This window comes from Cheilinus undulatus, linkage group 12, assembly GCF_018320785.1.
Source record: "Cheilinus undulatus linkage group 12, ASM1832078v1, whole genome shotgun sequence".
Classification (NCBI taxonomy): Eukaryota; Metazoa; Chordata; class Actinopteri; order Labriformes; family Labridae; genus Cheilinus; species Cheilinus undulatus.
The window spans coordinates 20,831,924-20,844,578 of NC_054876.1; the positions used below are offsets into that span (position 1 = coordinate 20,831,924).

Genomic DNA, 12,655 nt, shown 5'->3' on the forward strand with positions numbered 1-12,655 from the left:
TAGTAAATTGGGCTCCAAACAAGAGTATAGATTTTCTATTTATTGAAAACTAAAGACTCTATTTTAGGTTATAGTACTTAAGAAGTACTTACATCTATGTATATGATAATAGTTTATAAGTTTGTGCATGTCAATCATTTTTACTGTTAAATTACCTCAATACTGAATTTTCAGTATTTATTTTACCAAACTGAGATCGAGCCACAAGTCAAATCAATATACTTTCCTCACTTTCTTGATCTCCAATCTTGAGCATAAGAGTGCCAGGACGAGCATGTACTATAAAGCTCCTGATCCTTTTATTCATACACCTCTTGTCAGAGTGTATTTTTCATGCATTTTGAATGTCATTACAGCTTCCAAACCACAGGCCTACCACTGCTTCTCAGCACCTTTTCTAAGCAGCCGTTCCCCCATACCTCATACTGATCTCCCTCTGACTCATGCTGTTTATATCAAGTTTTATTAACGGTGCTCCATTAACTCTCTGTTTCATTACTGTTGCCTCTGCAGTTGTTTGCTCAGCATCTGTGTCTGTGTTTGTGTGTGTGTGTATTGATGTTACAGATATAAGAGACTCCGAAGCTCGACCTGTAATGGTTTACATCCACGGAGGCTCGTACATGGAGGGCACCGGGAACATGATGGATGGCAGCGTGCTGGCCAGTTATGGGAATGTTGTTGTCGTAACGCTCAACTACAGAATCGGAATATTAGGTGATGACAACGTCCATGTGTGGTAACATTTTATGATGTTATAAATGGAGTATGTAGACCCTTGGATAGAACTCATTGATTTCCAGAGATGTTGCTTTTATAAACTGAGTTGTGCAGACTACAGAGAGACAATGATGTTTGAGTAAGACTATGCTCTCTTCAGACACATCTCCTTTGTCACTCAGCTCCCCATGCCCTCTTGTCCACACTTCCCTCCACATCCCTTCTAGATTTATCAACAAGTTTCCAAATGACAGGATACATTCTGGAGTTCATTTGATTTCAACCATTTTTTTTTAACCAAAAGTAATCTTTTCCTCAGTTTGGAATGTCTATTTCTTCCCCTTTAGTTGTTATTTTATGATGACACTTAATTATTAAGAATAAATATTTTCTCCAAAGACTGTAAACATAGAGCTGAGAACAACAAACCCAGGATTTTAATTTCACTCTTTAGAGAGTCACCCAGTCATAATATATGTTATTGCATAGGGAATGTTTGATTTTTACTGTATAAATGTTAAGAGCATCAGATATCAAGGCTTTAAGCCCAGTTTTAGGTCAAAGTACACAGCGCAGTGAGAGGTAAGACAGTCTGGCTGCAGACCAAAGCTTTCAAACCACTCCTGTGAGATGCAGCTTCTGTCTGAGTGGAAATACTCTGAAACTTTTAGAATGAAATTGGATTAAACTTCCACTAAGGCATAGGTAGAGTGTTAAGGTAAGGGTAAGGATACCAAAAGTTAAAAGTCAAAAACCTGACCTGCAATACCTAATTTCAAAAGGTTTAATGTAGCCAACTGTTAGGACAAGCTAGCTTGTCCTCACTCAAAAAACACTCTAATCCAGCTAATGTAGCTAAGGCTAAAGCTAAGGAAGCTACTTTAGCTGGACAAATATTATAGCTATGTTGCCAACTCAGCTAACATTAACCACGTCGGCTTTATAACTTTGTTAGCCATGAAACTACATTACCTTTGTAGATACAAAGGTAACCTATGTATTTACGTAGCTGACATAGCTATGTTACTTTTAGCCAATGATGTAGCGCAGGTATACGGAGTATACCCACTTATTTTTTTGTCACCATAGAGTATCCTCACTTTGCAATGAAGAATACCCACTTCTGAACACATCACTGCACTGCTGCCTTTAGCTATGTTTAACAAAGCTCACATTGCTAAAGCTTAAGCTATCAAAGCTACATTTGCTTGTGTAGCTACATTAACTATGTAGCTAGCATAGCTGTGTTAGCTCTAGCTAAAGCTACCAAGGCTTGTTTGTTTCATTTATGAAACACTGCGAGCCTGTAATACTTGCAGTGTGGTCATTTAATGAGTGTAACTGCCAGACTTCGTTTATGACTGAAGTTACATTTGGACATAAGCTATCTAAAACTAGTATGTCACTTCCATTCAGACAGAGGCAGTGTCTCTAAGATCTGCCATCTGCAGCCAGACCACTCATATTTTGGGATATTGTGGGGTACAGCAGTTGCAGCTATGTGAACTAGGACATCGCAACGAAATCAGGTAGCTGATGGTGTTTTTTGCCATTCAGTCGGCTGGTTTTTGGACTTTGAGAACAACTAAATAGGAAATTGTAATCTTGTTTTGAAAGGCTATGAATTCCAAATTGTTACACATTTTTAAGTAAACCTTTCACATATTAACTTAAGACTGATTGTACTCCTGTCCCCTCCATCAGCTGTGCATGTAAGCAGCACACACAGTGTTAAATTAGCTGGTGCTTGAGAAATTCAAGGTCGTAGTAGCCAAAGTCGTCCATAGAAAACTTACTGTTTAAAGCAGATATCTTAGTTGTAACAACTCTGGGCTAGAAAAGCATTTTTGTGTTTATATGTGCTGTGAAATTGCGCTGCCACACTACAATGGTGTTGGCAAAAAGCCTGCATGGATCATCTTTATTAAAGGGAATTAGTGATGACTCATCCTAAATTCAGGAATTATGCAGCCTAATATAATACATTACCTTGATAATAAGATGCAGAAAAACAGAAATTAATGACAAAAATAGTGAACTGTCAAACTGTAAGAAGAGAGAGAGTGAAAATGAGAAAGAAATCCCTATCTGCAGTTACTTCTGCATCATGCACGTGCATGTCAGTAAATGTGCAGTACTACCCTTCCTGTAGAGACAGGAAGTAACTTCAAATTAATTTGATTTAAATTGAGTGACTGTGAGTTGTTGCTGTGTAAGTGATACATCGTCTCCTCCCGTTGCAGCAGCATGAGCTGATAGACTTTACAGTGATGCGCTTGCAGGTTTCAGTAGTATTTGTTGGAATGGTTAGCATAGATTTTGTAATGATGCCTGCAAAGCTAGTGATGCATTATATAACATTATATAACATTAATTAGAATATTTAAAATCATTATACATTTTCAGCTTATACCAAGTAGTAGTCCCACTCTGGCCAAAATAACAGCAAACCAGTGTATGAGTCTAGCTCAAAGACAGATTTTAAAATGTATTATAATATATGAAACTATAGGGAAGTGAGATCTTGGTATGACATAGCTTGATTTGCATACAAGTGTTGGCCTCAGAGGAAAAGCAATGCTAATGCATGCTTTGTCCTTGTTTAACATGGAGTTTTAGACTCCTGAAAACACTATTTATCTTCCTTTGGATGGATTTATCTAATCTGTACAAGATAATCAGCCTCTGCTGTTCTTGAAAGAAAAAAAAGGATTTAAATACTGCATGGAGGGATGCAGCATTCACAGGCACTCACAAGGTCAAGAGTTTTTCGCTTCACTATGTTTAACATTCAAAAGAGTGTGTTGTTTAGATGAGACCAGACAAGGGAATAACTAATAGGATCAATTGTAACAGAACCAGTGACCCCTGTGTGGTTTTATAAAATTCATAAAAAGGAGAAGGGACAAGCAGAGGATTTATTTATTTATTTATGCATACTGAATTTTATAAAGTCACATGCAAGAACAGCATGATTTGAAGAGCAGAGCCCATATCGCTTGCTGAGGGGCACGGCTGCATGGAGACTATTACAAGGAGTTGACTAAAGTAGTCGAGACACTGTGGGAGAGAGCAGAGGCGTATTTGCACCTGAGGGGAAACGGTGTCAGTTCATTGCGATGCCCTGCTGGGCTACAACTTTAGATCAAAGCTGTGACAGATACTGTGGATCTCCTCTTCAGCACTGTTGTCTCTTTATATACTTCAGGCTTCCTCAGTACTGGGGACCAGGCAGCAAAGGGAAACTATGGACTCCTGGATCAAATCCAAGCTCTCCGTTGGATCAGTAAGAACATCGGTTACTTTGGAGGAGACCCAGGTCGCATCACAGTCTTTGGATCGGGAATCGGTGCCTCCTGTGTCAGTCTGCTAACTCTGTCGCACCACTCTGAGGGTGAGAATCTGCCAATCACCACCTCATTTATCCCATTACTGATTTGTTTGTACTTTAAACTTAAGTGGTAATTAGTGCAGTAATTCAAGAGCGCTGTCAAAATCCACAATCTTAAAACGTAAGATCTCTTTTTTCATAATCATATTAATTTTGTGTCTTGAAGATGTCATTCCTAATAATAATAGTTTTTAATCATTTTGAAATTTTCTTCTCAGTTTCAAGAGCAACATTAAATGGTCTGTCAGAGAGATGAAGTGTTATGATATAAGAGTAGGATAAAGGGGGTATTTGTTAAGTAAGTGATTGCTTTTGTTCCCCTCTACTCAGTCTAATCAGCCTAAAAGCTTTGCCTCTTAAATGTGGAGCTCTTAAAGAAGCCTACTGGCATTATAAAGTTCTCACCATGTCATCGCATTTACCTGTGTCCCGTTGGTTATGACTTTTCAACCTAGTCGTATATCTGTATTTAAGATTCAGATTTGCCTAACACTTTATCCACCAGTAAAGTTTTCCAAATAAAATCTTTAGTCAAAGAAGTACACAGATATATTCTTGAGTTAAAAGTAGCAGTTTGACAGTGAAGAAGGTTTACATCAAATAAAGTTTACAGCAGAAGTACTGGAATTTAAACAAACTCAAAGAAAATGTTCTCATTCTAAAGAATGTCCCATTTGAAGATTTACTGAGCATTGTCCTTAGTTATGTCACTTGAGTGTAGTAGCTGGTAATGTTGGGCCTCTCTTGGACTGCTTAAAATGGGCCCGTTCATTTAGCAGATCCTTTAGTGGACTCCATTACTCCACTTTCCTATGTTTAAAGTGATTTCTGGTTGTTCTTTTTAGATCTTCACTTATTTATCTCATTATTTTGAGGTAGCAAGGCTTGTTTTCACCTGATAAAGTCTGATAAAGGCTGGTTATTGTGATAGGCTTTAGTCAACCATAACATTATGCCTTTGCCCATTCTTATGAGATAAATTAGGACTGTTAAATATTTTTATGCTTTGAATCTCTAGTTCAGTGGTTCCCAAACTTTTCACAGCCCGTACCCCTTCAGACATTTGACCTCCAGCCATGTACCCCCTACTCTTACCACAATGGTAAGACACCAACTCTGTCAGAAATATATGCCAAAACTTTCAAAATAAAATCACATTAAACTTCTTGTTAGGGTTAGGGTAGGGTCAAAGAAAAGGAAACCAAAAGTTAAAAGTCAAAAATCTGACCTGTTAAGCCAAATGACAAAATGGTTAAGCCGGGTAAACAGTCTTCTCACAGGAAACAACCTACATAAACTATGTAGGTAATGTAACTATGTTCGAACATAGCCAAATCTAGAGTCATCAAAGCTACATTAGCTACGCAAGCTGTAGCTGTGTAGCTAGTATAAAGCTAATGAAGCTGTGTTAGCTACAAAGTTATGTAGCTACATAAGTAACGTAGCTAAAGCAAACAAAGCTGCATTAGATTGTGCTTCATTTGCTTAAGCTAGACCAGTTTTAGAAGAAATGATGCAAACAGTTGCTTGCTTTAACTTTGTTAATTCTAGCCAAAGTTAAAGAGTAGCTACATTCGCATAGGTAGTAACATTAATGACGTAGCTCAATAAGCCTTGTTAGCTTTAGCTAAAGCAAGCAACCATTTGCATTACTACTTCTGAAACTGATCTATACATAATTTAATCCCAGATTAGACATCTGACTTTCTTCTGTTTAATCTATAAAATGTTGCTTAGTCTTTTATATTTGCAATGTGGTTATATCCTGAATGTAACTGCCAGACGTTGTTCATGAAAAAAAGTTGAATTTGAAAAAAATGGTCTGAAACTGGGAATACCTTGTACTAGCAAAGTACGTCATTTCTGCTCTGTCTTATATTAGTGGTCTGCAGGAGGGGGCTGCTGAGCTTTGTGGTCTGCAGCCAACCCCCTCTCAGATATAAAGATGACTGGGTCACTTTGATATTCTGGTACCTCACCTTTAGTCTATCAAAGTTAGTAAAACCAATGTAATGAGGTTCAGATATCACTGAAAGGCTTAGAGAAAACAGCCTATAAAATAGCTTTTCATTTTGAAAATGGAAATAAGAATTTTTGGGTGGCCAATCAGATTTCATGGAGGGCAAGGTCTCTGCTTCTTGTCAAGATGAGAACGACCCTCTGTTTAGCAGAGAGGAAACACTGACCTCATCTCCACATTCAGACACAAAACAAGAGCGATGCATGAAGCTGCCAAACTTTAACAGCGTGTTGGTGCTCAAAGATGATTAGCATGATCGTCTGATGTAAATCAGATCTTGCAGCAGAGCAGATAGTGGAGCAAATGGGTGCAAGTTATTTAGCTATTTGCTGCTTTAACCCTTTATCTTCATTCAACAGGGCATTATAAATCAAGATATCATTACTTTACTACGTTATGATACTTTCATTTTCCATAGTCTTTTAAGGCTTTAGTTTAACAAAAAGTTAGCATAAAAATCAAAGTAGTTTTAAAGTTTGGAAAGTTATAGTAAGAAAATTGTTGAAATACCTAAAATTTGTAAAAACAGCTCTCTAGTAAATTTAATTTTCAACCACTGTGGACAGAAAAGGATTTGAATAATACAATAATAACTTAAGTCAAAAGTTGAAAACCAAATTAAGTTTTAAAAAATTCCTCAGAAGTTATATGTAAATACTGGTGTTCATTTTCCTCTGAGTTATAATAGAAAAACATTTGTTAAAAATGGCTCTTGTTTAGCTTTCAGTGCAAACATTTGTGATGAACTGTTTTAATATTATGAATTGACAAAATCAATAGCAACTCAACTGAATTATTCAACTGAGCATACAAGAAACTGGTGTCTGATTTCCACTGGGAAGGGAAAAAAAAACTCATAATGTTTCCTATTTCTCCTGTTTAGTCGATATTGTGTCTTTTGGTTACTCTGGTCCAAAGCTCCTTTCCAGAATCAAAGGTGCAAATTTCAATATGCGTGCTGCACATGGGATTAAACCTCTTATCTTTGCCGTATAATGGCCCCGATCGTCCCATTGAAGCTGGACAGAATCACAAGAAGGGCAGAAATTGTTTTTCTCATCAGTGCCAGGGAGGCTGCGGCAACTGTCCTTTGTACGGTTCCTATTTGATGCCCGAGCTGGGCTGCAGTGAATTTACAAAGACCTCCGGCTGTCTTTGAAGTAGACTACCAAGCTGCTGCACCCCATCCCAAAAAAATGTGCAATAGATGACAGCAAAGGAGGTTGAAAGTGACACTGCTCCTGCACTCTTTTTCCACTGACTGCTATGCTGTAACCTCAGCTGAGTGTTTCTGAGTTGATACATATCATTTGTCAGTTTAGGTGGTAGATACAAAATCCCCCGAGACAGAGGTGACTCACTGCATATAAACAATTCAACAGAGTGATGTTTACTGTATCAACATTGAAGGATCAGGGTTACTGCATATTCAGCTCCCAGTGTAGACCCTCCACCACACACTTGGCATCAGCATTCTGTATGTAAGCTAAGCAGCTTGTTAGACACACAGCATTAACGATCAATTACAGTACAACTGTGAATAACTCTATGGAAAAGTTGACTCCCACACATGGAAAGAATGCTGCAAATTGATCATTAATCTGTTTTATGTTCTCTGCTGTATGTGTTTAACGCCAAATGAAACAGAAAAGAAAATCCACAGAGAAAGCTATACTTTTTTCAGTGTTTATCATTACAATGACAATAGAGCTGGCCAATATCTTATTATCAGTCCACTTCTTCTACCACCTACTTCACTGAGCAGCCTTTCCATAGCAGGGCTCAATTATCTGGCCTTGTATTATCTCCCTGGCTCACATTTAGAGTAAATCAAATGAAGGCCTTTTCACTAACAAACCTTTGATGTTTAACTGGTTTAAAGTGAATCTTGTATTTACTTGAGGAAAAGGGCTGTAAAGGTTTGTGCTGAAAAAAAGGAAAAATACCACAATTAGAAGCCGACCAATGTGAGATTTTCTCCCCAGACTGGTACAGATTCCTATTTTAGAAAGGATAATAACAGATGTGGAAAACAAAACAACGATTTTTTTTTTTGCTAAATTGAAGAATTTTTTAAATAACATGATACAATGCAATATGACTTAATAGGATATGATTCATTACAATGCAATGCTATAAGATACTATATGGACTAGCTATTTGGGCATTACACCAACAGTAGCTGTAATGACATTGTATTCAAATACCTGTACTCTAATACTGTAAAGCCTGGCCTGCAATCTCTGTTCCAGTTCATCTCAAAGGTGCTCAATTGGGGTTGAGGTCAAGGCTCTTTTCGAGCCAGTCAAGCTCTTCCACACCAAACTCATCAAACCATGTCTTTATAGTGCACTGGGGCACAGTCATGTTGGAATAGAAAAAGGCCTTCCCCCAAACTGTTGCCTTAAAGTTGGAAGCATAGCATTGTCCAAATTGTCTTGGTATGCTGAAGCATTTAGATTGGCCTTCACTGGAGATAAGGGGCCTTGTCCAAACCCTGAAAAAAGCCTTTTACCATTACCTGTCCTTCACCAAACTTCACATTTGGCATCATGCAATCAGGTATGTTCTCCTTGCATCCACCTAACCCAGACTCAACCATCTGACAACCAAAGAGAGAAGTGTGATTTGTCACTGCACAGAATATGTTTCCACTGCTCTGCAGATCATTGTCAGTGTGTTTTACACCACTCCATTCGAAGCTTGGAATTGGACTTTGTGATACGAGGCTTGCATGCAGCTGCTTGGCTGTAGAAACCCATTCCATGAAGCTCCTGCCGCACAGTTTTTATACTTACATAGAAGTTCAGCATCAGCAGACCGTTGGTGACTTACACACCATGTGCCTTGGGATTACACGTTGCCTTCTGCTTCGTGGCTGAGTTGTTGTTGTTCCTAAATGCTTCCACTTTCTAATAATATCTCTAACAGAATATCCAACAGGGATTATATTTCCCAAACTGTCTTATTTCAAAGGTGGCATCCATCACAATACCACACTTGAAGTCACTGAGCTCACCAGAGCGACCTATTTAGTATCACAAATGTTTCTGAATGCATGGCTAAATGCTTGATTTTATACACCTGTTGCAACAGGTCTGATTGAAACACCAGGACTCAATAATTAATAGATGTAACAGATGTACTTTTGTCCATATAGTTTATTATACAGTATGATTGTAAGTGATTATTATTACAACTATTTTTATTCAGATCTTGTGCAACAAGGGTAAAGTTCATAAATGGTGTTTGTAGTTCTCCTGCTGTAGGTATTCTACAGAATCGTGTGGTACAATGGGATACAATGGGATACAATATTATTTATAACATTACAATACAATGTGACACTACAAAATACAATATCATACAATATGATATGATATGATACGATACAGTACAATATGGTATGGTACAATATGACATAATGGGATACTCACCCCCTTTGGGAAATTTTTCTTGAACCCTAGTGCTGCACCTCCCCAGCTTAAGACAACACAAATAAAGACAGTTTGGAATTAAAAAGCACTTATCTCTGGGCTTTTTGTCTTCTCTTTCTTTTTGTCCTATGTTTTGTCTTCTAAGGTTTATTCCACAGAGCCATCATCCAAAGCGGGTCGGCCCTGTCCAGCTGGGCTGTCAACTATCAACCAGTCAAGTACACTCGCATGTTGGCAGAGAGGGTTGGCTGTAACGTGCTGGATACTGTTGACATGGTCTCTTGCCTGCAAAAGAAGACTGCAAAGGAACTGGTGGAGCAGGACATCCAGGCAGCCCGATACCGTGTGGCTTTCGGTCCTGTGATTGATGGAGACGTCATCCCCGATGACCCTGAGATCCTTATGGAACAGGGCGAGTTCCTTAACTACGACATAATGCTGGGAGTCAATCAGGGTGAGGGACTGCGCTTCGTGGAGAATGTGATGGACCTCGAGGACGGCGTGTCTGGCAGCGACTTTGACTTTGCTGTGTCAGACTTTGTAGACAGTCTGTACGGTTACCCAGAAGGGAAGGACACATTGAGAGAGACAATTAAATTCATGTACACAGACTGGGCTGACAAGGACAACCCTGAGACCAGGAGGAAGACCCTGGTGGCTCTCTTCACCGACCACCAATGGGTGGAGCCTTCAGTGGTAACGGCAGACCTGCATGCCCGCTATGGCTCTCCAACATACTTCTACGCCTTCTACCACCACTGCCAGAGCCTGATGAAGCCAGTTTGGTCTGACTCAGCTCATGGAGATGAGGTTCCTTATGTGTTTGGCATCCCCATGGTGGGTCCCACTGACCTGTTCCCCTGTAACTTCTCCAGGAATGACATCATGCTCAGCGCTGTGGTCATGACTTACTGGACCAACTTTGCCAAGAGTGGGTGAGTAGCAGCAAATCCAAGACGTATCTAAGGAGCATTTAGTCAATAACCTTGATACCAAACGCCAGTTTCCTGTACTTGTTAAGGCTGAATGCTAAAAGACTCACCAGGTATCTAATTTAGTATGTGGCAAAAGCTCCGATATGTTAACTAGTCTGGTGCTAAATATCTGCTGGTTAACTAAAGGATACATTTTGGCCCTACCAGTTAACTACTTGTAGCCAAATTGCTGACTGGTAACTCAGTGTGGGTGTTTTGACCATACTAGTTCATTTGTGCTACTCAAAAATGTGGACTTGAAAACAAGTCAGAATAAAAATGTCCACTGGTTACACTATAAATGGTTCTTTGAATCTTACTGGTGGATATTTTGACCTTACTAGTAAACATATCAGAGCCTTTCATCACTACCCAACTACTTACTAGTGCTTCCATAGACCAAACTAGTGTAGGACACTGAGGTCATTTTCAAATTAAGTATGGTTGTTTTGTATGCTGCTTGGGCACAATCGCAGACCCCTTCCCTCTCTCCAGCTGGTCTTGCTTTGACATTAGAGACCTTGTTTGTGCTCAAGTACATTTGTGTATGTACACATAAAGTAGGCAGCAGTATGCACATTGTCGGTTTGAAAATCCACAAGAGGAAGTACATACAACCATGGCAATGGCTTGAATTGACAAATTATTCTCCTTATGGGCAAGGCATTCCACCCTACAAGCTACAATGGAAGTTTTAATTATTTTTAAGACACTAATAATGACCCTCCTCCTACTATGACATCTACCATGCAGCTCAGAGGATGAAAAGGGTTAGTGCTGCATTGATACAACAGCATTGTTAGGGATAGGAGACATCTAGAATTGCCTTTACAACTCAGGCCCTGTTGCATAACCAAATGACTTTGGGGTCAAATGTGCTTGGATCCTGGACCAGGTCCCTAATTTGACACCTAGACAGCAAAAAAGGAGCACACTCCAACAATAAACTTCTAAACAAAAAAGACTTACAGAACTGAGGAGTCAGCAATCAAAAAATGTCCTTTTAAGTAGTTTTATTTGTAGACAAGGCAGTGGCCACAACAGATGCATTCCTACTTCTTCAGAGTTGTGAACAAAGAGTGGAAGATCACCTTAAATACAGGAGCCATGCAAAGAAGCGCAGGTACAACCTTCAAAATAAAACTGTTATAAAGACAAAACTGCTCAGTAATAAACCTTGTACAAAGACCAATACATAGACATATGCATATGGACATATGGGTCTTCGTGCAAGATATATTACTGAGCAGTTTAGTCTGTTCTGGGGAGACTTGACAGTTTTATTTTGAAAGTCGTACCTGCACTGCATAACATGCTTCCTGTATTTAAGGTGTTCTTTTACTCTTTCACATGAACTCCTGCATGTTTGAATGATTTTCTTTTTACTGAAGGGTATGAAATCTCTGCAATTGAAATTAGCTTTGATACACACTGCATACGTCTGTCTCTACTTGCTCCAACTAATCTGACTTTATCGTGTATCAATCAGAGAATCAATCATTTTTGCCAATATAATGCCAAGTATCAACAAAGGCAATCAATTTGTAACAACAGTGGGAACATTTTAAAAAAGTAACTTTTCGGGGAGCAGGTGGCTTAGTGGTTTAAGGCGCTCCCCATGTACGCGGGTGGTCCGGGTTCGAATCCGGCCTGAGGCCCTTTGCCACATGTCTCTTCCCCACTCTTAACCCTGTTTCCAACTCTATCCACTGTCCATCCTCCTCTATCTAATAAAGGCACAAAAATGCCCAAAAATGAACCTTAAAAAAAAAAAAGTAACTTTCCTTTAACAGACAGAATCATATGCGCTGGTGAGGAGCTATCAGCTCTGACTGTATGGGTTGAAATATTAAACAATTAAACAGAGAATTAAATAAGCTTTATAAAGACAAGTTAACAGACAGACAAATAAACTTGGCACAAAAAGTAAGGCCATTTATGTTTGGTAGATTATTACCTCTGCCAGACTTTTGTCATGCAATCCACCAAACAAGGCAATGGTAGGATAAGCTGTTTGGCATTGTCAGAGAAGATTTGGCAATGAAATAAATAAACAGGCTTTCCAACAGTATAAGATTATTGTCAAGAAGCATTGTTACAACAAAGAAATAAT

At 38.9% G+C, this 12,655-nt stretch overlaps 1 protein-coding gene across 2 annotated transcripts in view; it reads left to right on the top strand.

The window, feature by feature from the left end:
• nlgn3b (neuroligin 3b) overlaps positions 1 to 12,655 on the top strand; it is a 30,956-nt gene that overhangs the window by 11,837 nt on the left and 6,464 nt on the right. For both annotated transcript variants that reach the window (XM_041800616.1, XM_041800617.1), the window contains 3 exons: positions 568 to 717; positions 3,929 to 4,114; positions 9,714 to 10,503. In XM_041800616.1, the coding sequence (XP_041656550.1) occupies positions 568 to 717; positions 3,929 to 4,114; positions 9,714 to 10,503 (1,126 nt within the window). The remainder of the gene's footprint in view (positions 1 to 567; positions 718 to 3,928; positions 4,115 to 9,713; positions 10,504 to 12,655) is intronic.